Source organism: Sceloporus occidentalis, unplaced genomic scaffold (assembly GCF_023333645.1).
Source record: "Sceloporus occidentalis isolate IW3139 unplaced genomic scaffold, rSceOcc1.0.p SCAF_3, whole genome shotgun sequence".
Lineage (NCBI taxonomy): Eukaryota > Metazoa > Chordata > Lepidosauria > Squamata > Phrynosomatidae > Sceloporus > Sceloporus occidentalis.
Window position 1 is genome coordinate 64,554,011 of NW_028316983.1, and position 26,901 is coordinate 64,580,911.

General features: G+C 39.8%; 1 protein-coding gene across 2 annotated transcripts; it reads left to right on the forward strand.

Annotated features, from left to right (window-relative positions):
- The first annotated feature begins 1,397 nt into the window (after window positions 1-1,397).
- On the forward strand, window positions 1,398-26,648 carry IP6K3 (inositol hexakisphosphate kinase 3). 2 transcript variants are annotated; one of them, XM_089514720.1, is made up of 6 exons: window positions 1,398-1,518; window positions 8,983-9,366; window positions 21,068-21,278; window positions 21,932-22,110; window positions 22,924-23,099; window positions 25,111-26,648. In XM_089514720.1, the coding sequence occupies exons 2-6, from the start codon at window positions 9,168-9,170 to the stop codon at window positions 25,576-25,578; spliced, it is 1,233 nt and encodes a 410-aa protein (XP_089370846.1). In that variant the 5' UTR covers window positions 1,398-1,518; window positions 8,983-9,167; the 3' UTR covers window positions 25,579-26,648. The 2 variants fall into 2 exon arrangements, with proteins under 2 accessions (XP_089370846.1, XP_089370847.1); XM_089514721.1 differs by lacking the exon at window positions 8,983-9,366.
- Window positions 26,649-26,901: the final 253 nt, after the last annotated feature.

Below are 26,901 nucleotides of genomic sequence, written 5' to 3' on the forward strand. Positions count from 1 at the left end.
ACTAAGCTTTCTGGGGCCATGAAACTATAGGATGGGGAGGGATGAAGAGAGCATTGATCTGTGAGCTTGCGATAAATGTACAAAATGGGTGACAAAAAAATCATCAGTTCAATGATCCCACTTTCCAGTGCCACATTTCCATTAAGTTCCAGCTTGGATGAAATGGAAATGGTCTTCCAAGTTTAGGACTTTGTGCACAGCTTGTGAGAATACCACTCCTGCTCACTCGAACACAAAAATACAGCATTCATTTCAATGTCCAAACATGTGCAACAAATAATACAGGTTAACAGTAGAAACAATTCAAACCAGACGTCTGTGAATCTGCTTGTTCCCAAACATCTGCTGGATTTCAAAGTGAGTTATAGGAGAAACAATAGGAGATTCTGCTCCTACCCCAATTTTATCAAAATCTTCAAATGCCAAAAGAACTTCCTATGGAGCAGAGAGCTTTTCAAAAAATGGGAGAGAAGCCAGTGAGAAGGAGATTAATTTTCTAGGTGTGTGTTGGGGGGGGGGGGGGGGGGGAGAAACCAAGACAGTAATGCTGTCTTCCAACAATGATTATGGGAGGCAAGGACAGAATGCTCTGGGAAATGCCAGCCGCAAAACTGAGCAAAGACCTTCTGTCCACCCCTGCTGTTTAAATGAAGCTGCTCCAGCTATCCACTGGACAGGAAACAGATATAATTTCAGGACTTATTATCTGCCTGTGAGATTTATCAACTCAAGGGTGTTTCAAAAGTTATCCCCTTCCCTGTGTTGGAATTAGTGCAGGTCAGGTTCCGACTAAGCAGCAACGACACCAATGGCTTAGAGAACAATCTGAAGATTTTATTATAGGAACCTCATTCTAAGATAGGAAGGTTAATGAGGGAGCTATTCTAATCTAGCTATATCTCTAGCATAGTTTCTTCTTCAAGACTTGCATACTATGCCATCACATTAAAGGCTTGCTTTCCCATATAAGAAAAAAAAGTTTGTTCTGTCTGGGGAGGGAGGAATCTAGACCCATAGGTCAATATGGCATGCATGTCTGTGTTGTGGTATGAATGCTGGTTCTACTCTGGGATGCTGCGTCAAATGCAGCATGTATCCTCTCAAATGTGCACATGGTGATTGACATGCAATATTCACTCTTTTACCTAGAGGCCACTCTAGGTAGGAGCAACAAAATGTTCAAAGCAGCCCAGATTATCACAGTCTTGTTTCCCTGGCTGTCATGGGTGTTTTTCTTCCTTTTGCCTGTCTCCATTTAACCCTCCATGGGCCCAGTTGCGTCAGCTGTTGGCAGCACATAACAGATGCCTGCCAAGAATTTCTAAGAAGATCAGGTGACACCTCATGTTCCATTTCCCTTTCTTCTCACACCCCCTAACTCACACTCTGAGGCAAGGCTTCCTAGCAAGACAGTGTTGTACCAAGGAAAGAAAGCAGAACAACCTCTGTTGAATTGGGGATACTCACAAAACCACCAGAGCCAGTATATACTCCTACTATAAATAAAGGAACAGCTGGGTAAGTAGTCACTTCTGGGGTTCACTTGTATATTTATCAAGGTATTCTCTTTGCTCTGGACTCTAGATGGAAATCCTTGCTTTTGTTCCAAAAGCAGTGATGGCGAACCTATGGCACGCGTGCCAGAGGTGGCACGCAGAGCCCTCTCTGTGGGCACACATGCTGTCACCCTAGCATAGAGTTTGCCAGAGTTTCTTACTAGAAAGCCAGAGGGATGTGGCACTTAGCAGTAAATAAGTGGGGTCTGGGTTGCAGTTTGGGCACTCGGTCTGTAAAATGTTCACCATCACTGGCATAGGCAGTTGGTGCTGGTATGTATCTTTTTCATTTGGAACAGAAACAGGCCACCTTGGAAAATTAAGAGAGAATGCATGGAGAGGGGTGAACAACAGAATTGGCCAGGTTAAATGCCACTTATTTGTGTTACTTTCAGTTAATGTTTGTGTTAGAGGTTGTCTAGGGCTTTCTAGAACTTTCTGTCCTGATTTCCACTCCCATGTATACGCGCTTCTGCTACACCTGTGCATTGCTACCAAGTGAGAAAGCCAAGACAATTTTTTAAAAATCTGCTCATGTTATAAATCAGATCTCTGGAAATCTGTTCTTGTAAATATGCTTAAATGCAAAAAGTTGGTACATAATGATGGTACCCAATCTGGCCTTCAGAGGCTGCTAAACACTCAAGTAGATAACATGACAAGCCATACTGAACCCAGCATTTCCTCAAATTGTTGGGTTGGGTTTGCAACCTTGATCCTAACCTAACTGTTTCTGTGGTGTCTTTGCTATTATATGGTCAGTGAGCAGTTTATTCGATCAGAACAAACAAACTTCTATCTCCTGAGGTGTTTGTCTGTGGAAATGTCCAGCCAATCTGCTTTAAGTGCCATCTGGTAAATGCAGTGAAATAGTCACTGCATTTGAGATGAAGTATGTTTGATGATATAACAGGAGGAGCTGCTATCTGCTTGCCTAATATAAATCTGAAGTAACTGCCAACAAGTCGATGTTTATACCAGAATATTTCAGACACTGACTGTGCCTGAAGGAGCATGAGCAAGGAAATTACCTTCCTCCTTTCCACCTATGCACATCCACTGGATCCTGTGATTTCTTGAAATAATGGCATTTTCCACATCCAGAGTAGAACTAAATTAGAAACTGCAAATTTAAAACAAGGCTGCAGTTGTTAGTATGGTTTCTTGAAAGTTTACTCTATCAAAATCAATAAGACCTGCTTAAGGGGAAGACATGTTTAGGACAGGATCTTTTAGACTAACTGAAAGAAAGAAGCTGGTAGCAGGAGCCTTCATAGACTTGAGCCTACTTCCTCAGATGCATGTCTGTGGAGTGGAGAATCCAGAGACAGACACATTCTCACACAAAACCAGCTTATATAGGTCTGTCTCTGGATTCTCCACTCCAAATGTATTTGAGGAAGTAGGCTTAAGACTATGAAAGCTCATGCTACCAGCTTCTTTTTTCAGTTAATCTCAAAGGTGCTACAAGATCCCTTTGCATATTGATCTTCCAGACTAACATGGCTAGGTCTCTGAAAGTTTAGGAGAATGGCATAGTGAAATATATCTTGATTATTCTTGCAGAACTCTTAACACGTGCAACAAAGTTTTCTCCGGGAAAGGCATTTCTGTCTCATCTTCTCTTCTGGGCATTATTAATCCTGGTGCCACCATCAAATGGAAGGATTATTAAAGGAAGTTGACAATGGGACAGGAAAAAGCCTTCTAACAGAAAGATTGGCTCCAGAATAGTTTGACACTTTTCAGTTAATTTTGGCCCATGTATTCAGGCTCTTTAAGTTATGACAAGGAGAATTAATGTGTTCATATTTCAAGAACAGATGGATTGTTGCAAAAACTTCATTCTTTCTCTAAATTAGCAAATGGGGAGCTGTGAGGTTTACCTAGATTAGCAAAGAGTGAGTGCAGAATTGGCCCAAATCCACACTGAAATGAGAAAATTGAAAGCCACGGGCTTTCATAATTTGTATGAAATTAGTTAGATAGACAGGTCCAGCAATTTCCAAATGTGATGCAGAAAAAGTAGGCATTTACAGCTATGTCCTCAAGATATTGCCATTTAGCCAAATATATCTTAGGATAAAACTTTTATGCTATTTTATTATTGTACTGAATATTTAAATGTGATATATACTGCCCAGATATCCAGTTTTGGATGAAGGTACAGTTTATACTTTTTATAAATAAATGACAGTAGGATGGCCATAGAATATTAACTAAAGGTACACAAAATGCCAGCCAATGCAGTAGCAGCAGACCCATTATCCCAAATGCCCAAGCAATCACAGCCAAGAGATACAGCATTTTAGCAGCCTATCAATCCTGGCTAACGCAGCTCCCATCCTTCGTGTCTGCAATCCTCCAGCTTTGCAAAGCAACTGTATAAATCCTTCAGCAAAACAAATGGTATCTTTGCCTCTTGTACATGAGGGATGCTGGGACCAGCTATAAACTTTATGAACATCATATTCTTTCAGGAAAGGAAATACAAGATTAAAAGGGCTCAGGGTTTGTGCACACAAGGATTTATGGCATCAGTGTTGGCGCTTGGCTCCTCACAGAGAATGAAGCTTTTCATTTGCAGCACTCTGTCACCCAGGACAGTTATTGTTTCAGATGAGAAAAGAGGAGCAAAATCTGGCTTAGAAATACACAGAGGACTAATGTGACATCTCAGACATTGCACACAAAATGTCCATATGGAAATATGTAAAGAGACTACTAAAGTCAATGACATCTTTCCCAGTATCTACTAAGTAGCTTTTGATCGAGCCAGAAGGCAATGTTGTACACAAGCCCACAGGGAGGGCTGTGTTTGTATATAATTCTCCAGCTGTAATGGGAAACCAAAGTGCACAAAGAGAAAAGCAGATTTCAATCAGTTAATTATTTCAAGGATTTGGGGTCTAGATGATCAGAGAACATGTCACCAGTCTCTGAGCATTTCCCAGAAATCTGACCTTTGGTTAGTGGGGTGTACGTACAGTTTCTATGGAAGTTTCCTTTCAGAATAAGTTTTTCTCTGAACATTTGACTCCAAAGCTGAATCAATAACTAAATTTGACACCGAACATTAACAAAAATTGTTGCATACAGAGCCCTGAAGTTCGAAGGAAAATAATCAGGCTTTTGCCCCCATGTTTAATGGTCAGCAACAAGCAACTTAGGCAGATATTACTATCTTCTTGCCTGACCTATTCTGAAATATTTCCCTTTGCAATTGTTCTGATCAGATTAACAATCTCATCACCAAAAGTGTCAGGGTCATGGTTACTAAAAGAGTGTTACTGCACTGCAGAATTATAGCAGTTCTCTATTTCTTTAATTGTCATGGCTCCATCCAAGAGAATCATGAAATTTATAGTTTGGGGTGGTACTTAGCATTCTCTGCTCTACTCCCCTGAACTATCATTAGAGTCCTCTGCAGAAGAATTCTAAGTATCTCATGAAACTATACATCACATGATTATGTAATGGAGATCTGAGGCATTTAAAGTGGTATTAAACTATTATAACTATGCAGTGCAGACACACCATAAAACTAAAATTACCCAGTGGTCTGTAATGTTACAGGAGAGAAGAGTCATCACCAGTTCATTTAACTCACTGAGTTATGAGTTTTGAAAAGATGGTGCTGTTCACTTGGAGAAGAAAGCAATCATACTATTGGGGGTGGGGAGATAGCAAACAATGAAATGATAGGTAAGCTGACTTTGTGGGTTGCCACTGGTGTGGTGAATATGTGGCCATCCACATCATGGTGGAATGCATTAGTCCAAGCCCACATAGTCAATGGTTGTCATTTCAGCCCAACAACATCGAGAGGGCCGCATATTTCCCATGCCATCCCTATATTACTACTTCTTTTTGAAGCTGCCTGTGGCCTTCTGTGCAACCACTGATGTCAGCAATGGTTTTGGGAGCTCAGTAGAAACTAAATTGGCTCAAAAAAGGGACTGAGACCAGTGCAGTTGTTTTGTTATCTGAACAAATATACATAAATCAGGAGGATACAGGAAAAGAACCATTTGTGCTTTCCACCACGATGCTGGGGAGGGAATAGTTTGCATGACAAGCACATGACTCAAGGCAAGCCTAGCTCTTTTAGAAACTGAATGAACATATAGGCATGGAATGGGCAGTTTGCCCACATATTTTTCTAACCATTTTCTAACCTTCGCCCCTTGTTGAAAAACACTGAAAGCCAAAAAAGAAGAACCACACTCCTGGAACCCTGCAGAAAGAGAAAGACACAGAGAGAGAATTTCCCCAAAGTGGAAGTGGACTTCCAATCACTTCTGGCACTGACTTATGCTATGTACACAATAGTGGGTGGTGGTTTCCATTTTCATGGGAAAGGGAATTCAGGCCAAGCTTTAGACTAAATGAGAGGGGGAGTTATCCAAGGTGCTGAACCACAGGTCCACGAAACAGGAAAGCTGCTTTAAAGTTCACAGTAAAACCTGCAGTGAATTCACCATCCCGCTTATGAAGGGCCATTAGCTACCATACTATACACCGTGATGGGGAGATGTGTGAGGGAGACCACTGGAATTGCCTACCCCTAACACAGACCCATTGCCATCCACTGGGGCTGTGTGTGAATTAGAAGAGTAAATACATAAGCCATCATGTCATTTCAACCACTGATTATTTAATCTGCAAGGAAATATTAAAGGAAAGGGCCACTTAATATTGAAGGAATGTTGGCATATTCAGTTACACAGTATATGGCAATGTCTGTTTTTAATGTCGTTAGGTTCTGCCATGACAGTAGCCAACAGTAAAGAATTTTGACTAATTAAGGACTAGGGTGCAAAAAAGGACAAGACTCCAGCACTTTTCTTCTGTCATCAGAGAGGATTCCAGCTGGAGAGCTTGCCAAAAAGAAAAAAAGATTCCTCTTGCCAAATTTTCTGGTTCTACCTCACCGGGAGGAAGAGTCCCACAGGGGCCCCATCTTTGTATGCGTCTTGTCACCTATATGGTGTCCCAAATCAAAATGGTGTGGTTTTTAAAATGGCATATTTACTCGGAAATAACCCATCTAGGTTTCAGCAAGAGCTTTCTTCCAGTTGGTGTGCTTGAACTAGCAACATTGCATTCAGATCAATATGCTGTGTGTGTTGTTTAAGCATTATTTGTGCCAAGATTTGAGGCAGAAAATGATCCTAGCTGTGCTACAGCATTAGTTGCATACATTCTTGCCCTCTACTGGCTAAACTGAGCATCTTTTCTATTGCTTCAGGGATATTTGTCTGTCTTCTAAATTCAGAAGTGACCACTTCATAACATCTGATGAATCTGAACTAAAGATTAGAAAAGTTACTTCTTCAGGCAACAAGCCCCAGAATTCCCATTAAGTACAATCTGGCTGTGGGGTTTCTGGAAGATGTAGTCCAAAAGGTAGCCTTTGCAAATTCTGACCTGAACATATACTCACATTTATAGGAATTTATGTAGGCTGTATTTTAGAGGAAGGGACAGGCAAACTTCTGAGTATTTCTTGCCTAAGAAAACCCTATGAAGTTTATGTGGGTGCTATATGTTGACATGCGACGTGAAGGCACAAACAAACACACACACATTCTGAGGTTGTAAGAAAAGAAACAAGTAAGTACTGTATTAAATTGGTGCACTGTCAGTTTCTAGAATGCTTTATGACCTAGGCAGAGCAACCCTATTTTACCAGTTGTTGTTGGCGCTCCAGACATTTTGGCCAACAGCTTCCATAAGTGCCATCTAGCATGGTCAATGATTAAGGATTAGGGAAGATGCAATCCAAAACATATGGTCCCCCACCCCCATTGTACCTTATATATGCTTGATGGTGGGAGGGATACATACACCAATACTACACTGCTACACTAGCAGAATGATGTCCAGGAAAGCTGAGTGAGCGGCTAGTGGAGGAACCACTAGACCTACCTGCTCACTATTCCATCCTGAGGTCAAGTGAAATTAGATTATTTTAGGCGGAGGCAAAAGACCCCTATCAGCCACTCTCCAGCAACACGACAGCATGAAAACAGTTAAATCTCACTTTAACTGTTACAGTTCTCACTCATGGATTCCTGGGGTTTATAATTTGGCGAGGTGTTAGTGAGATATCTCTAATTCTGTACTTCAAGAGAGTGGAACTACAATTCCAAGGATTCCATAGGATGGAGTCATGACATTTAACAGCTCTCAAGCTGCTCTGGGGTGTCAACATACTCAAAGAAATAGCAGATGTGATAAAAACCATAGTTTTTATTGTATAGAATCTGGATGGAAGAGATCCTTGAAGGCCCATGCCTTCCATTCCAGATTCTATAAAGGTAAAGGTTTCCCCTTTGACAAGGTTGTCAGTTATTCCATACACACTGGCCACCTGTGCCTTGGACAGTGGACTAGAGGGCAGCAGGTGCAGTGTCCCTTTTGGTTCTTGTTCCATGGTAGGAATACCTTTGCCAGTTTCCTGTGTGTCAGAAAGCTTGCCGGCATGCAAGAGGAGCTGCTGCTAGTCATGGAGTGAGCCTGTGTAAATCCATCTTTCCTGAAGAAACCTTTGATCGGGACATTCCACGTCCATCAACACTAGGATGTTAAGTAGAAGTTTTTCCTTTTCCACATGCACTCACAGATCAGAACATGTATTGGCTCTTGCAAAAGGTTATCCCCCCCCCCAAAAAAAAAAAAAAAAAAACCTCATAAAAAGATCATGTCCCAACTTGTGAAGTCATGACAAATGTGTTGTTGACTGACCTGGAGTGTCCTGAAGTGAGATTTCTTTCAGAAAGATATAGGGGTGGGGGAGTACTTCATGAGGAAAATGTAGATGCTTCTTTTTCTAACACCATGGTGTTTAAGGGTGAGGAATGTGCCATGCGGGGTTTCCTAAGAGCATTATTAATAACCTACTTGGAAGGGAACATTCTGGTCCTGGGCTCCCTGAAGAAAAGTCAAAAAGCTCATTAGCAGCAACAGCAGCTCCCTAGTAAGCAAATTGGGGTTCTTCTCCTAAGCTGGAGTCTCCTTAGCAAGGAGAAAGTAGACTCGTTTTATTCATAACGTGGTGTTAGCAAGCAGTGGGGATGCCTGTTTTAGCTCCTGAGGGGAGGGGGTCACATTAACCTCATAGCATTTCTATTAAGTTGTATTTCCTTATCTTTCTGTACATCTACCACAATTTTGAAAATTAAATTGGGCCCATATTGCAGTCCAAGCCAATACCTCTGACCCTCAAAATGTGTAACCTTAAATGTGCATGCTCCTCTTGGCTAATATGTAGATTTCTTGGTCAGCATAATGCTATCTTTAATATTTGGGAAGTCTGAGGTTCAGTCTTTTTTCTAAGAAATGCATCTAACTGTATAGAAAGGTGGGAGGAAAAAAGTTGCTCCTTTTTTGTGACCTGCTCAATTTATCTTTTGGATTGCAGAGAAGTTCTCAGAGGATTACTGAACAACCCAAAGGCACACATACTTTGGATCTGAGCTCATTTTCTGGCATCAAAACCCTTAAGCCAACTTCTGATTCCAGCTAGAGAGACGTAAAAGTAGGGTTGTTTCGTCAGTTGAGGCTCAACACACTATAGAGAAAGTTTCCAGTACCACGAACTGCACCATGGTGGTGCAGAATAATCTGGACCTTGGGGATACTAGGAAAGGGGTCCTGCTGGAACCATTCATCCACCAGGTTGGAGGCCACATGAGCATGATGAAGTATGATGACTACACCGTCTGCAAGCCCCTTGTCTCCCAGGAGCAATGGTTTTATGAATCTCTCCCCACAGCAATGAAACGATTCACGCCTCAGTACAAAGGTAGGCCCAAGAATCCTTCTTACATGTAATTACATGTACTGATTAAGACATAGGTCCCATTGGACTTTGAGTGAAGATAATGTGATTGCAAACTTCGCAGTGAAAAAGGATTTGTGCTTAATGTTTGGTGCTTATAACAAATACAGGTGCTAGAAAAGTGCCATCTGTCCTCCTTTAGTTGCCAAGGCAGAAGCAAAAGACATGTGGTGGAGCGAACAGCAGCTGTGGAAACGGACTTTGCCAAGAATGTGTTTCGGGTAGAGGAGGGCTACCATTCTGTATGCCTCATGCAGAGAAATCCACTAAGGAATCATGTTCAGTCCACTGTGGAATCTATGCTATTGTAAAATAACCAGCAACCACTCATTCTATAGTTTCATGACTAACTGTGCTACCAGAATCCGGTAAATGTACAGATGATATCTGGAGCATCTTGAATGTTTTTTGAAAATATGCAGGTCAGTTGTTTTTAGATGCCTATGAAGGGAAAGCTGAAAACCCAAGAAAGCAGTGAGAAGATAATCATAGCAATTTTTTTTTAGTATATGTGAGGCATGAAGGGGCATGTAGCAACCTCGGAGACTCAAAATAGAGATCACAACAAAGGAAATAAGATGTTATCTATATGAAAACAAAATAATCAATAACTCAAGACAGATTTCACACTCCATTTTTTTCTAAATGATTATTTTGAATAGAAAACAAATCCTCCATGAAATTCCTAGAAATGGGTGCCAAAGAGAAGGAAAGGATAAAATTTACCCATTAAAGATAGCTGTTACTAAGTGCCTTCAAGCTGTTTCTGACTTATGCCAGCCCTAGCTATCACAGAGTTTTCTTGGCAAGATTTGTTCAGAGAGGATTTGTCTTTTCCTTCCTCTGAGGCTGAGAGAGTGTGACTTGGCCAAGGTTATCCAGTGGGTTTCCATGGCTTAGTGGAGATTCAAATTCTGGTCTCCAGAGTTGTAGTCCAACACTGAAACCACTCCACATTGGCTCAGTTGAAGATATTACCCATTAAATACGGAAGGATTTTAAAGGGTGGTGTGAGAGAAAGAATAATTTGCCCAGCAATGACAGAACTTTAGTATTGGGTGATATTGCAATGTAATAAATAAATAAATTGTAAATTGGCAGGCAACAATTCTTTTCTACAACATGGTAACATGCTGTCAGCTCACTGGAAAAGATTGTTTGGATTTTTTTTTTTAAAAAAGTAATGTTTTGGACTACAGCTCCCAGAATTCTGCAGGCAGCATAACTTTTGTCTCTGGGGAATTCTGGAATGTTATAGTCCCCAAAAAGTAATGTTTCCAAGCTTTGTATCTCAGAATGAGATTTTATACCCAAGTGATTCTATAATTAAATTGGTACCACACCAAGTTTCATTAGGATATAAACAAAAGACCCCAATACCTGCCACATCAACCTGCAGCCTGTGTTGTTTTTATACCAGAAGTGGTTTTAATTGAACAAGCATTTGCAAGGCAACAACTAATTTGTTCTCAGAACTGCAATCTCAAATGGTCAGAATGCAGCAATGCCACACCATCTTCACAGCTGCAGCCAAGAAAGGTGGAAGACACAGGGGAGGGCTGAAGACTTTTTTCAGAGACAGTGCATGAGAAAGTAAAAGCGTATTTGCTATCAGTACATCTCAGGTGAGGCTAACAAGTCCTCTCCATCTAGAGGACTGATATGTTCATGCTGCAAAAACCTCATGCTACAGCCAACTGTGTTGGCATTTTTCAGTGGCTAAGAGCATAAGCTGGGGATTCCAAGGTTCAAGCAGTGTTTCTATCATTAATGCACTAGGTCAGTGGTTTTCAACCTTTGATTCTCAAATTGTTGCATACTTCAATACCCAGAATTCCTAGCCAGCATGGGCAATTTCAAGGGATTCTGAGAAATGAAGTCCGAAACATCTGGAGGACTAAAGGTTGATAACCACTGCACTAGGTGACTTTAGGTAAGCCAGGAGCCCCCATCTGCAATAAGGGGGTGATGGGGTACATTTACCTTATACAGTTGTTTGAAAAAGACTTCTGTTGTAATATACAAGATGGAGATATCTTCAGATAATCAAAAAGTGCCATATAAGAACTATTTATGACTAAAGCTGCTGCCACACTGCAGAATTAATGCAGTTTCACATTACTTTAACTCTCATGGCTCTATCCTATGGAATCCTGGGATTTCTAGTTGTGGCACCAGACATCTCTGACAAAGAAGACTAAATATCTGATAAAACTACAAATTGCAGAATTCTACAGCACTGTAGAATTAAAGTTAAAGCGGTGTCAAACTGCATTAACTCTGCTGTGTAGATGCAGCTTAAGCAACCTGTACAAGACGTCTCTTCTATGTTTGCTAAGATCTGAAATTCAAGATCTTCAAAGTCACTTGGGGCCAGGGACAGACAGATGAAATTATAATAAGCTTTAAACAATGTAAACATATAACACTCTCCCTTACCCATTTCCTAGTCTCCTAGAAAACTCCATTTGATAAAGCACTAGGTAACCAGATACATAACACCAGGACATCTTACCATCTCTAAGGGATCAAATCTCTAGAGCTGACGTAAGGCTCCTGTCTCCCAAAGAGGCAGCAGATGCTCCATGATTATCCAGAAGGTGAATTTCACCATCTCCCAGCACACCAATAATAACACTTGTTCTAAAATTATGATCTTGAAAAGCAGGACTAACAAACTGATTAAATATATAAAAACAAAATGTCACCTGGGTCCCTTCATCACGATTAAAAAATTTTGTGAGAAAAACAGCTGCCTTGCTATAAGCCTTTTGATCCATCCCTTTGTCCTTAGCTTACTTCAGTTGCTGCAAATGGAGTTCACAGTGCAAAGGTAGTTTGCACTCAATTAACTTAGCACTGGAGGGGATGGGGGAAGCAAAGTTTTGCCCTTCCCAGGAAGCTCTGGCAAAAGCAAACTTCTGCAGCCTCCCCTAGCTTGTATGTTCTTCCTCATCAATAATTTTTGCCATCTTTAACATACTTGGCATGCATGTCCAAGTTTTCATCTGTGAAATATTGGAGAATGTTTAGTTTTCAAAGCAGACAAGTCTGAATGTCTTCAAGGTGGCATCATGTTGGCAGCACCTTAGAAAGAGAGTGAGATGCAAACAAACAATAAAAGAAGGCTAGTAAGCTCTATGGCAGAATGTGTTGTCACAGACACCCTGTCTGGAAATAATTTCAAGTACTTTAAGTGCTTGGGATATTACATCTGGGGGAAAAAGAGAGTAAAGATGTTTTTAAAAAGCTGGCAAACAATAATTTTCAATATAGGATCATGGTAGGGAAATATCAATATATATACTGTAATAAAAAGTCCTTAAAATGAATTTCTTCTAGTGAATGCTTTGCTGCCTCGGTTATCCGTCCACACACTCCAAGTATTATTTTTTCATAATATTAGTTTATATCAGTTCAGCTCCCACACTTCCTTGGCGGTTGCTAATTAATTTTCCCCCAGTGACCATACCGTGAGCAACTGCTCAGACCAAAACCATTTCCGCCCCCATCTCTCTCTAAGAGAGGCAAGATAAAAACATTTCATCCCCTAATCTGGCCAATTTCCATGGTAATACGAAAAATGGATGCTTGAGAGAAAAAGACAGGGAGAAACCCTGCATTTTAAGTGCCCTTTTTTAGCTCCTTAGAGTGAACACTCCTTTTCTTCCACCAATTTTTTTATCTAGAGGATGTACAGCATTCTCTAATCACAATCCTGTTAAACTCACTACTGCTCCCTTGGGAGCCATTCAGAAAGAAAAACCCTGACTTTATGTGCATTCTTTGCTTTGTCTCCATGCTTCTGTTGACAAAGTGGCAAATCTTCCAAATTCTCTTTCTGCAAATAGTCATGCCCACCAAGAGGTTGTCTGATGTGCAAACCTCTTTGCAAATTAGAATTTGTCATTTCCCCTCAATTCTCTTGATTATTTTAAAAAAATAGTTCCAGGATATTCCCGTCCTGCTGTTTGTGTGTTAATATTCCACAAGAGCAAAAATAAAAAGTGCAGAGGTTTTTTTTTTTAATATAAGACTGGTGGACACCCCACTGCACTGCTTGGAAAAGCAGGCTGAAACACTCACCAAATCTTCTTACAGATGCATTCCCACCTACCCCTTGAAACAACAGATTGGAGTGCTTTTATGGACCTCCACAGAATAAGTCAAGTTCCTGATGGCCTAAATGGAGGCTTTAAAAAATAAACTGCTGGAGTTATTTTCCTGACTGAAGAGAAGGGACAGGGTCTGAGAATGAACATAAGCGACATGGTGAAGTGTGGGTCACATCCAAACCATAACCTAGACATCCCCCATGCCTGGGTGGGAAGATACATTGGACATCTCTGAAATGGCAAGCTTACAGGGTACAATTTTCCTAACATTTTTTGCTCTATACTATAAAGAACACTTGTTATTGTTATGTGCCTTCAAGTCTTTACTGACCTAAGCTGAACCTATCACAGGGTTTTCTTGGCAAAATTTAGCCAGAGAAGGTTTGCCATTGCCCTCCTCTGATGCTGAAAGAGCGTGACTTGCCCAAGGTCACCCAGTGGGTTGCTATGGCTGAACATGGATTCAAACCTTGCTCTCCATAATCCAATGCTCAAACCACTACACCGTGGTCTTCTCATAAGGAACATTGCTGGAAATTTAAATACTCTTTAAAGTGGTAATGGTTTCTCCATGATCTGGAACTGAAGATAATGGGTCTGATCTAGAAAGAAATGCAGCCCACATCAAAAGTTCCACTGAAATAGTGGTGGGCAACACACAGCCCAGAATGTCATAGGACATGCCTTTTTTTAAAAAAGGGAAAAAGAAAAAAAGCTGGTGTTATGCCAGACAGAAAACAGGGGAGGCCCCCTGTACCTTTAAATGGCTGTGTAGAACAGGGAATTTCACAGGTATTGCTTATCACATGGCCAGTTAACAAGAAACACTTGCTGAAATTCCCTCTTCTCTACAACCATTAAAGGTAAAGCAGTCCTCTCCAGTTCTCACTCTGGCAAACCTAGCATTGCAGACATATCCTTAGAAAGAAACAAAACACTTTCACTCAAGGAGAAAGGGTCGGTTGAAAGTCAAAAGGAAAATCTGAACACTCCCTGGCATAGCTGGATCTTGGCTTTACTTTTACATATCCTGAGGCTTTGCAGTGGCATAGGGACCATTAGATAATGATGCCGTTTTGTAAAACTTTGCTTGACTGTCATCATTTATATCTAGTAGCCGTTAGTATCATTTCTGGAGTTTGTTTATAGAGCAGACAGCTCTTTTTATGCATTCCCAACGCAAGTTAGATGACCTTTGGTCAAACTTTTTTTGCTTTTTCTAGGAACAGCTCTACTCTCTAGGCACTCTGTCTAGTTTAGAATGCACTATGATTACAGACTGTGTTTATTTTCAAGCCAGGTTCTGCTCAGATTTATATTGCATATGGCAGTAAATAAATGTGGTTATTAATTTAAAAATATACACACAAGAGCAGAGCTAGGAGGCTACACAGAAAAACACATGCTTCTGACATGCTAATACCTTCTGTAAATATGCTCTGTCTTCCTAATGTGTAGTGTACATAACCCAACAGAATTGGCAGGGGTGCTAAAATGGAAGCAAAAGCAAACATTTAATGTTGGTGGACTGCTGATCCCAGCATTTCTCACCATTAGCTATGCCATCTAGGGCCGCTTTGAGCTGCAACTACGTATATAATTCCCACCCCCTGATTTACCTGGAACAATGATTGCCCAATTCATAATAAATCTCAATTCAAATGCCAAAATCCCAATTCATAACAAAGCAAGAACAATGCAAAAGACAGTGTGCTGCAACCATATTGCATATATTGAAAGATTCTTTGACTGTTGTGTTGTACCTACCATTTGATTAAGGTTCCATGCAACTGGTTGTTCATGCTGCAGCAGACTAACATGGCCTTCTCTCTGGATTATGAGACAAGTGTACATAGTTTAGCTATTTGAAGGGGGGGGGCAACTTCCAGAATCCATCAACTAACATGAATTCAGGGAGTTGTCCAAAAAAGTAATTTTTCCAATTATTATAAAGCACAATTAATCCATGCTACAACTTTTATTTATTTTTTACTGCAGAAAACTCAACCGGTCTTTTCAGCTGAAAGAGGTGTCAAATGTGTGGTTGGACTATATGATATTTCAAATCACTTACAGTACTTATTTTTAATTCTGTTCTCCATGTTTTTCAGTTGTGTTTAAAGCTTACTTGCTTTAGGTAAAGTATGTGTTATTCTATCCTGCAGTTCAGTGTTGATTCTCTCCCACATGCTGGGTAAATCACAAAAATAGACTGATTGATTCATGAGCCAAAATTGTATCCATTCCCCTCTCGAGACAGAATTTTCAGGTTCTGAGAGCATGCTGATTCAGCATGCCTGGCATTCAGAAGAGTGTGTGTGTGTGTGTAAGTCAAGAGGACCCCTCTTCTGAGCTCAGATTGTGCAAACAGACTTGTAAGATCAGATCTAATAGTGAAAAGGTTGGATCATTACAGCAAAAGCTTGCAGAACCTTTTTTTAAAGGTACAGTGGACCCTTGTTATACACTGGGGTTTGGTTCCAAGATCCCCCATGTATAACAAAATTCATGGATGCTCAAGCCCCATTAAATATAATGAGATAGCAAAATGGTGTCCCTTATAAAAAATGGAAAATCAAGGTTTGATATTTGAACATTATACTTTTTTTGAACATTTTCAAACCATGGATGCTTGAATCCGTGCATAAAAAATCCATGTATAAGAAGGGCCAACTACTTCTTTCATTACTTTTGATTTAAAGCCATAGTACAGAAGCCAGCTGTGGAAGAAGCAAGCATTGACACAGCCTTGTATTTGTACTGGTCTTAAGTTTTGAGCAGCTGAAAAAAGGAACATGGTCCAAGTTTCTTAGTACTAATGACTAGGAAGTGACAGGCTTATGACCTCTGACTCAGTCCAGGAAAATCAAATGTGAAATACATGCAAACTAGCTAAGTACAGTCAAGTTAAAAAAAACACAAACCTCCTGTAACAGATTTTTTTAAAAATTAAAAATATAAGATTTAAAGTACACAGATTAAAAACCTCCAAGGATTGATAAGTGGTGTCTGTGTATTATATTATGTTCGGAAATTATAAAAAATAAAAAAATGAGTTTTTTCAACTACCCATCAAGTATAGATAAAATAAAGTGTGTTGGTTGCTTGTCACTAAGATTTTAAAACAGAAATGAAAGTTTCACATCCTATCTTCTGTAGGTGATGGAAAGAGTGAGTGTGTAAAACTGGGGGGAGGAACCTCTAGTTCCTGGACTTCAACTCACATCAGCACTACCCAACATCAGCAGCAGTAAGGGCTTTTGGGAAAAACATGGGGCCAGTGGCTCCTCACTGCAGTTTTAAAGCAACCTTCTCCAGTGACAATTGCCCTTAAGGATGACAAGTTTCTAAGTCACCCTTACTCTTCTGCTTTTCTAGCTGGCTTCTTTTACATATCCCAGTAAGTGATAAAGTGAATCTTCATGCTGTGATGCACTGCAGCCATCCAGAACAGTGACAGCTGGCAACCTTACTTTGTCCTGAGTTCCCACCAGGAGACTTGGGAGTGGATTCCTTCTCCGCCTGGGCTGCTTCCAACGGAGACCAGGCGGAGGAGGAATCCTCCCCTCAGCGAGGATTCTTTTCCCCCTGGGCTCTGTTGGCAAAAACGGAGCCCAAGGGGAAAAGAAAGCCTCCCTGGGGGCAGATTCCTTCTCCACTTGGGCTCCGTCCTTATTGAGAACGGAGCCCAAGTGGAGAAGGAATCCTCCCCTCAGCGAGGCTCTTTTTCAATGCAGGACCCAAAAAAAAGGTCCTACATTTGAAAATTTTGTCCTACATTTGTCCTGGTTTGGAGGTCCAGACTAATGGCAACCCTACTTGGAACAGTTCAGACACTGCTGAGAGTTTTTCACATGGCCTAGAGAGGGTTCCTGACTAATCCTCAAAGGGCAGGGCTATGCAAAAGACTCTTGACTGGCCCTGCTGTAAAGCAGTTAAGGCAGTGATTGAAAATGCAATGCTCACCAAGCAGAGTGTCTGGGATGTCCTTAGGAAGGGATGCCACTGTCATTAGCTTGTCATCAAAAGGTCAAAACTACTTGATCCATAAGGCATGTCCAAAAGTAACCTGTCATCTGAGACTCTTGGGGCTGCAACTGTGATCACATAGGCTTTATTGGGAACAGCATAAATATGTAAAAGGTTGTCTGGCACTTCAGCCATGTGAGTCCCATTAAGTCACCAGGGCTGAAATTTAGAGGCGTTTGATCTACTGGCCTGTAGGCTGTGTTCTTTTGGACTGTAGCAATGGTGGTGAAGGAGGATGAGGATGAAAAATAGTAGTATATCTAGCCTTTCCTTCTATGGCTCTCCCCCTCCTGCCTGTTTTTTTCTCACTGTACATACTAGGAGAAAGTGGCTAGTCCTAGATCACCAAAAATGTTTCATGACTCAATGGGGTTTGATCTGAACCTCAAAAGTCTCAGTGCAATACTCAAACTTTAACCTTATTTGGATCATGGACCTCCATGCAAAACTGATGAAAAGTATGGAACCCTCCCCAAACAAATGCACCTAAGCATAATTTCCAAAGTAACAGGGAAAAATACAGTGGGCTAAATGCACTGGCAGACCAGCAATCCATGGATTGGAGCATCTGTGGTTTGCCACATCCCATATTATTCAATGGTGGAACATGAACACAGATGTACAGATACAGATGTGCAGATGCACTGATGATGTAGATGTGCATGTTACCCATTGAATAATATGGGTTGTAAACATACACAGTTTTTTCCCATCGGTGGATGTGAGGTGGAACTGGAACTGCACAACCACAGATTGGAAGGGTCCACTGTAAAAGGGAGGGAGAATAATAATAATAATAATAATAACAACAACATTTATTTATATCCTGCCACTCTACAAGATGCAATCGGGGCAGCTTACAAAGATTAAAAAACATATATTCCAAAAACCTCAATCCCCCCTCTTAAAATACAATTAAACAATGTAATACCTTTGCATCCTTTTTCATGCATCTGCTGAAGACCATCAATGAACCAAGAAACCATGCTCTAACCACTATACCACAGTGGCTCTCTGAGGTGCCCTGTTACAACCCAGACATTCAGCTTATGCTGTTATACATTAAGTTGAAATAAGAGATGACAGGGCAACTTTTGTTTTTTCCACTTCCATTCACTTTCTGTCCCACTTCTGTCTGTTACTCTACAGCAGGGTGATCAAAAGAAGTTGAGGAGAAACAGGTGGAAAAGCTGTAGCCATCTTCTCTCCCCTACTTAGGAGATGTAAAATTTTATACTCACCAAACATTTTTTAATACCCAGTGGTGGTAGGGAGAGCTCTTTGAAGGTTTTTGGATTGTGCGTGCAAAGAGCAGTTCCTTACACACTCAACTGGTGGCATTTCACACGTGATAGAGGATCTGTTGAGCCACCACACATTTTTCTCTTATTTTGTTATCCTTGTTGATCCACTGCTTGTAAGTCTTGCACATAAAAATAAACAAAATATTGATGCTGGGTTTTTTTTAAAGGACAAAAAAACCATGTGCAACACTTTAGATAAATACAAGCACACTACCAATATGCAATCTACAAGGAAGAATCCTTAAATATGCAGACTAACTTCAAAATTAGTATGTATATTTTTATTTGGTTTACGCATATAATGACTACCACTGCCTGTCCAGAATAACAGGTGCAAAAAAATTAGCTTGGACCTGCTTCACTAAGAAAGATTGAAGTCCCAGGGTTAAAAAACACTACTCTGCCAGTGAACTGCTCTGTGCCTTTGGGCATTAGGAGAGAGGAAGGGTAAACCCCAGATAAACAGATGAACAATAACTGTGGGCTATTCTGGTCTGGTATCATCACATTTGTTCTTGTTTGGAAGATCCTCTTCTAAATATCCCAATAACAAGATTGACTTTCCGAGCAACCACCCTCCCCTCTCCAATTATGTTTTCCACTGTGTTTTATTTTAGAGCAATACATATTGCCACATAAGTGATATCTGAGCAATGTGGGAAAGAGCTTGTTCTATTTTAGAACAAGGAAAGCAGCCGATCTGATACGCAAATGAAAATCTAAAGGGCAGATAATAAGACCACTTATCATGTTTTCAGTCCCACATATAGATAAGAAAAATTAAGCTTTAAGGAGTCTCTCTGGGTGCCTGATTTTTATTTTATCTGATTGTCTCTATGTTTTCTTAATTTTCCTTCATACATATTACTTCATACATATTTCATTTGTACATTTTACTGAGAAAAACTATAGCAGTTGCAGGCTTTTCATTTGTCTAACAGTGAAGCAGAGCTTAGAAAAGTTGATTTTGAGGCTGCACATCACAGAATCCCCCCACTCCATCAATATGTCAGTAGCATGTATTTTGTTTTACAGAATATAGTACCCTATCTGAAGGGTATTCCAGTTAAAGTCAGGTTTAAAGATGTTTTAAAAAATCATAAGGGGAGAAGCAGAGTTCATGCTACAACTTTTTTTTTTTTACTGCAGAAAACTCACCAGTCTTTTCAGCTGAAAGAGGTGTCAAATGTGTGGTTGGACAATATGATATTTCAAATCACTTACAGTACTTATTTTTAATTCTGTTCTCCATATTTTTCAGTTGTGTTTAAAGCTTACTTGCTTTAGGTAAAGTATGTGGTCACTACTTGGTCACATTCTTTCCTGCTATGGGGAAATACTGTGCGTTTTTTATCGACAGGGTTGTCATGAGTTGGGGTTATCCTAAGAGCAGTTAACAACAAAGTAAGCAGAGATGTAAGAAAAAGGCATTTCACAGAGGCCAGAGCTGTTTTCCAAACAATGAAAGGGCACAAATCCAACTTCTCAAAGCACAACTACGTTTGCACTGTCAGTAGCTCCCTATCTGGGTGCAGTAAACATGTTTTCATAAGCTAAACACAAGCCTAAGGGCATGAACACATGGGCAGTAGTGAGCCTAAAATCAGTATGTGGATAGGGGAGAACAGGTCAACAGACATCATCCCATTTCCTCTGGCCTGTGTGTTCCCATTTCCAGGTATGTTGTATTCACTGGCCTACAGTCACTCCATATAATAAGTGTCATACAAAAATTTGCCCTGAAAAATGAATGTTGAAGTCATGGTTCTCATTCAACAAATACTATCACATTTGGTAATCTTGGCAAAAGCATTATTTTCTGTTGATCACTTCATAAGCTATGAGTTCACTAGTCTAAATTTTGAGGAGGCAATGTATTTGAGAAGGATGTTTTAAAACATTTTTTCTTAGCATTTCAGTCACATGCTGTATGCCAAAGTCCTAAGAAACCAGACACTTAATTTGGGGCATAACCAAATATGGATAATGATTTCAGACATTATATATAGTGAACTAAAGGACTGTACTGAAATTACAAGCAGTTCTGAAATAACCAAATATTTCCTCAAGTTCTCAGTGGAACTAATTGGAACTATGAATATCTATGCACTCTTTTCCTTCCTTCTCCCTTCTGCTCGAATGTATTGTATGCAGAAAAGCTGAATGCTTAGAGGTCAGCTGCTCTTATGTTTATACAATTCTTTCTCTCCTTTAAAGGTATTATTTCTGTACATCTCAAGAAGGATGGCATGGGCAATCTGAGCCTCATAGCCTGCCCCCAAACAGACAGACGCAGTTCCTTGGATAATGCCTCAAAGGAATGTTCAATGACAATATGGCAGAAACTCAACCAGGCAAACACCAGTAATGGTGACCACACATTTGTCAAGTGGAATCATGACCAACTCACAAGCACCATCAAAGATAGGTATGCAATATGCACCTTAACCACACTTGGACTGAACCTGTAAATTTTTCATATTTGCAATGACAGCTATAGGTGAAAGAGTTCCAAGTAGAAATAGGAGCTGCATGTGGCAACACTGCATCCTAACAGATGAAAAGGCGTTGAAAATAATTTGTAGTTCATTCTGTTTTCATACTAAACTCTTCTAATGCTAACCAAAAGTTTATATACTTCCTTGATGGTGATGGACAGAGAGCTGGTCATCTTTTGTCCATCACAATACTTATTTTAAGTTAACTTTATAAAAAGAACAATGACACAAAACAAATTACTAGCCTGCACCTATATTAGTCATTCGAGGTATATCAATGGCCTCAAAGAAAGCTATAAAAAAGTCAGCAAGAAAGAAAAAATAGGTAAAAACTGGGATTTCATTTTTTGATTTACCTGGAATTGAATTCAATGGGGTTTATGTCTGAGTTGCCATTACAGGATTGCTCTGTTATGACTGCTGCCGTCCAAAGCACAATAGAGAATAGGTGGCATTGAACTCAGAAGAACTTACATTGGGCTGTAGGTGCCTTTGATATCACTGGGACTTAGATTCGGGGCACTTGCTAATTTTTTACAAAGAAGACTAAATATGTATTTTTTATTTTTTCCATTTTGCTTAGCTGTCAGGAGGAGGCAATACTGCAGACTGACCTTCAGTATCAGAAAGATGTATCGTCACTTATGGAGGATGCCAATGGGAACCAGGCAGAAAAGAACAGCTACAACCCCTGGGCACTGCACTGCCACAAACAGCATCTAAACCGCATGTCTTCCAAGTATAATGAGAACAAACCACATCGTATCTTTTTCTTGGTGGTTCTTGTTACTGTTGACTGATTGTATACAATCCCAAGGTTGCAATGTAGAATTCCCAATATCCCATTCAGTTTTACTAATAGACAGACACTACAGCCTACATATATCATGTATAATTTACACTTATGGACTCCAGTAGTCCTGGGGGAGAAACATATTGAGCAAAGATAACTATGACTAATGATCTGAGCAGACATGATTCTCCACAAAATCTGTAAAATATATTTAAAAAATCTAGAAAATGATATTTAAAACTGCAAGTGCAGATTTAACAATTTCCAAAAAGACAGCCATTTTAGAATATGACACAAGATATATTATTTATTTAGATATGCATAAATGCATACCTAAGTGGTGTCATACAACAGAGGTTCTATTTTGCTAAAATCTACAAATAACAAAATTTACATCTCCTAGATTTGGGGTTTCTCTGCCATACCTCTGTTTCCACGGATTCTATATCTGTTTTTTTATTGGCCAAGAAATGAATTGAGAAAAACCTGTTCACAGATCCATGATTCTCCTAGCTCCTGATGTGTATCTCAAAGCTTTATCATATAAGGCTATTCATCTTTTTGGGTTGACTGGTAACCTCTAAAACTGAAAAGCTGCTACTGATCTTTAGCGGAATTCAAAACTTTGAACAGACAGCTCTGAGGTAGTGGGCTTTCATCAGAATGTTAGGTTGAGAAAGAAACAAGAAATCAATCACAGATGCTCATGAAGGTAATCATGATGTTTTATTACTGTTAAATCTAGGTGTTTTTAAAATGCTTTCCTTAACTCATATGCCCAGAATTTCTATTGCTTGAAAATGTGGTATCCAAATATAAATGCCCATGCATTCTGGATTTAAAAATGGGAACCAGGCAGCATGGTGATGATGCATCAGAAGAGAAAAAAGCACGCCACATAAAGAAATGTGAACAGAGTACATCAGCATCCCTTGGAGTCCGTATTTGTGGCATGCAGGTAAGAGTTCATTTTGGTGTTCTGTACTGCCAAAAAAATGAAAAGCATATAATATTATCATCAGGGAACACATTTTTCCATAGCATGAAAAATATGGGTTGAAATGAAACTATCATAGAATCATAGAGTTGGAAGAGACTGCAAGGGCCATCCAGTCCAACCCCCTGCCACTGAAAACCTAATACTAGTAAAAGGGGAAAAAGACAACATTGTTGATTTTATATCCAAAGGGCTATGCTTTAGGCTGGTCCTAGATTTTAAAAAGAAAGAAAGAACATTAGGCAGTTGTCTAATGTAGAAAGGTAGGGGGGGGGGGGACTTTTGGTCATAAATATTAACACTTTTTAGAATGAAATTCCTACTTCTTTTACGCAGAAACAGAGTATAATCCTCATAGTCTTGAAAATCAGTTGCAAAGATCTCCACAGAGAAGCCATATTAGTCTGTCATAGCAAACCAATAAAGTATCTTGAGGTATCTTAAACCTATTTAGCATAAGCATTAGTGGAATAGAGCTCCCTTTGTCTGATGGAAGAAATTCAGTAATTTAAATGGATCTGAATTATCTGTACACCCCCAAGAAAGGCCACCACATAGTCCCTTGATAGTTGCTAGCTGGTAGTATAGATTTTATAAAGCAAGCATATTGTGGTCTACAAATTTTCCTTAATGTATTAATTAACTACGTTGATTAATAGCTTTAAATATTGGGGACATTTATCATTATATTTTTCTAAAAGCAGATACATTTATCAACTAAAATGAGTGAACAGATTGATTGCTCTGCAAAATATAGCATAAAAGTAGTGGGGGGGGGGGGGAGCTTTCAGACTACACAAATATAGCACTATGTTTAACTGGCACAGTTCCATCCTATGAAATCCTGAGATTTGCAGTTTATGGTGAGGCATTTACAATTGTTAGCCAGAGAGCTGTAGAGACTCACCAGACCATAAACCCCAGGATAACTTATGATGCAGCCATGGCAGTTAAAATAGATTCATACCACTTTTCAGTAATCAGGTACCATGAAATGGCCCCTATGTCTCCATAATTTCTGGATCTCCATGTAGTGATAGATAAGAACCCATTGTGAAATCTTGGAAAACTGGCTTGGAGAGTCACTTTTGGTCAGAGAAGACAATACTCAGACGGATCACTGGTCCCACTATGGATTAAATTGGTTGATACTTTCAAACCATATACCCAGTGGTTTGTTTTTGTTACAAGTCCTGTAACAGTTGCTCCAACTCACAACACAAGTGAATATGCAACCTGATGTAGATGAAGCAGGTCACTATGTGCCTGATCTACTGAGAGTGCCATACCTACAATCATACTGTACTTTGGACATCCCTGGTATTTGGCAGCAATCTTTGTGGCTAACATTACCCTCTGGCTTTGAACAGTTATGGTAGTAACATGGTGGCTGACTATCAGTATTTCCACTGTTGTGCCACTGTTACAGTTTGACGTGAATGTAAAAAAAGAAGAGTGTTATATGACTGCAGGTCTCTCAGCAACTAGTATTGAAAGGAAGATGAGGTAATAGAGTTAGGGTGATGTATTGGACAGAGTGCCAAAAATGGACAAGGAAGATTCAGTTTTAAGTCCTCACTTATCTATGAAGATCATTGGGTAACCTTAATAACTATGCCTGTGTAAATTACTTCACAGTATTCCCATAATAATAAAGTGATAGTACACTCCTCTGAAAATATTGGAGGGACACTATGAAAATGCAGTAAATAAATAGTCACCGTAACAAATGGTATAATATCTTGCTCCAGCCCAACTTACTTGTAATTTCTCTGTATTTCGATTCTCATCTCTGCAAAGAACATTATCATTCTCCTCTACCTTGCAGGTCTAAGTATAAACACATTAAGTTTATGACACACTCAGAAACTATACCATTGAGGCTTTCAGAAGAACTTTTATAAGTTATCTTACCAAATTACAGCCTGCAAGACAGATGGCTAATGTAGATTATTGTTCTCTTTTGCTCAAGGTTTACCAGGCAGACACGGACCAGTATCTCTGCAAAGATAAATACTATGGACGGAAACTTTCACCTGAGGGCTTCAGGCAGGCCATCTACCAGTTCCTTCACAATGGGAATAATTTTAGAACAGACCTTGTGGAACCTATTTTGTCTCAGCTGAAGGCTTTGCTATTGGTCATTAAAAAACAGAGCACTTACAGGTTCTACTCCAGCTCACTTCTCATAAACTATGAGGGACTGGAAAAGGCTATTTCTCTGGACAATCACTCACAGGATCACTGTCAGCATACTAGCTGTCCCATTTCACAGGGAAACAGCTATCCTAATGTTGATGTCTATATGATAGACTTTGCTCATACAACATACAAAGGCTCACGGTATAATCAGACTGTCTATGATGGCCCAGATCATGGCTACATTTTTGGTTTAGAAAATCTAATAAAAATTTTTCAGAGTATCCCTGTTGGAGAATGACAACCACTGAACTGACAAGAGACTCTATGACCGTGAAAAGCAGAACATGTACATCGGGCCGCTTCCAGCAACAACATCACCATGCAGTGCTTTAAAAATAATAAAGCAGGCACTGTGCTAGATAAAAAGCTCAGATGATGCTACATGCTATTGTGGAATTGCTAGAATCCATCGTGACTGTGATCTGTCGGAATACTATTTTCCTCTCTTGTTTTAATGTTGGAGATTCATACGATCTGTGGGATAGAAGAAAGCGTTACTTGAAAGGAATTTTAAAAGTTGTTGAGCACAATTCAGACTTGCAAGGCCAACCAAGGCCAACCAAATACTGATGAAAAATAACTATGTAGACAGGTCGGTGGGTTCTTAAAAACCTGCAAGTTTACATTTTCATTCACTCAAGTTTGATGGGCCAAAGACTTCCAAATGCATAGTTGGATCACAATTGCCTCTTAACATATTCAGATGTCAAACACTGGCACTTTAAAAACTAACTGTATATTAATTCCTTGATTTTTTGTGTTCCACACCAATTCATGTGGCAATGTATGTTCCAAGGAATGTATATGTCAACCAAAAGGTGGGGACAGAAACCCAAGCCAGCAGCAGCCAGGTTCCATGGCACCTCCTAGAATAAAGAAGACCTTTGATGTAAAAATCTAGAAAAGGACTTGTTACAAAGAGGGTGCAAAATCTGAAATAGCAGTCATGAAGGGACTTACACCATGACATTTTATGTTGGAGAAACTTTGTCTGAGGAATTAAACAGAGGTTAAAGGCATGGGTGCACAGATCATCAGGATAAGGGCCCAAGTGTCATCTAGACAATTCATTTCATTTCTGTGCATGGATATTTGTGTGTGAGTGGAGAAATATGACAAATACTTGACAAAATGTTTACAGGATTTGTGGACAGCTGTAAATATGTAGCTACCAAATAGAATAAGTTCCTTCATATGTTGCACTGGAAAGCTATTAGAATGTTTTTTAGATACTGCATAGACTAGAGATATAAAGCCCAACAACAAAATAGGAATGTCAAACTGTAAATAAATTGTACAGGCTTTGTAACATGGCGCTGGTGTCTGTGTTTCTTCTATACTGCTGCTTAAAGACCTGCTGACATTTGCTTAATTGCTGTAAAAATAATTGTTTCCCCTAGTTTAAATATCAGGCCCCCAGGGACATCCTTTTGCTAACTATTTACTGCCTATGGCTTGTGCATAATCACAAATTGTGACAAGAAGATTAAATTGGGCTAAGTACATGGTCTCCTTTGACTGCTACCCAGCTGCAGGAAATTGCCAGACGTTCTTCACAATG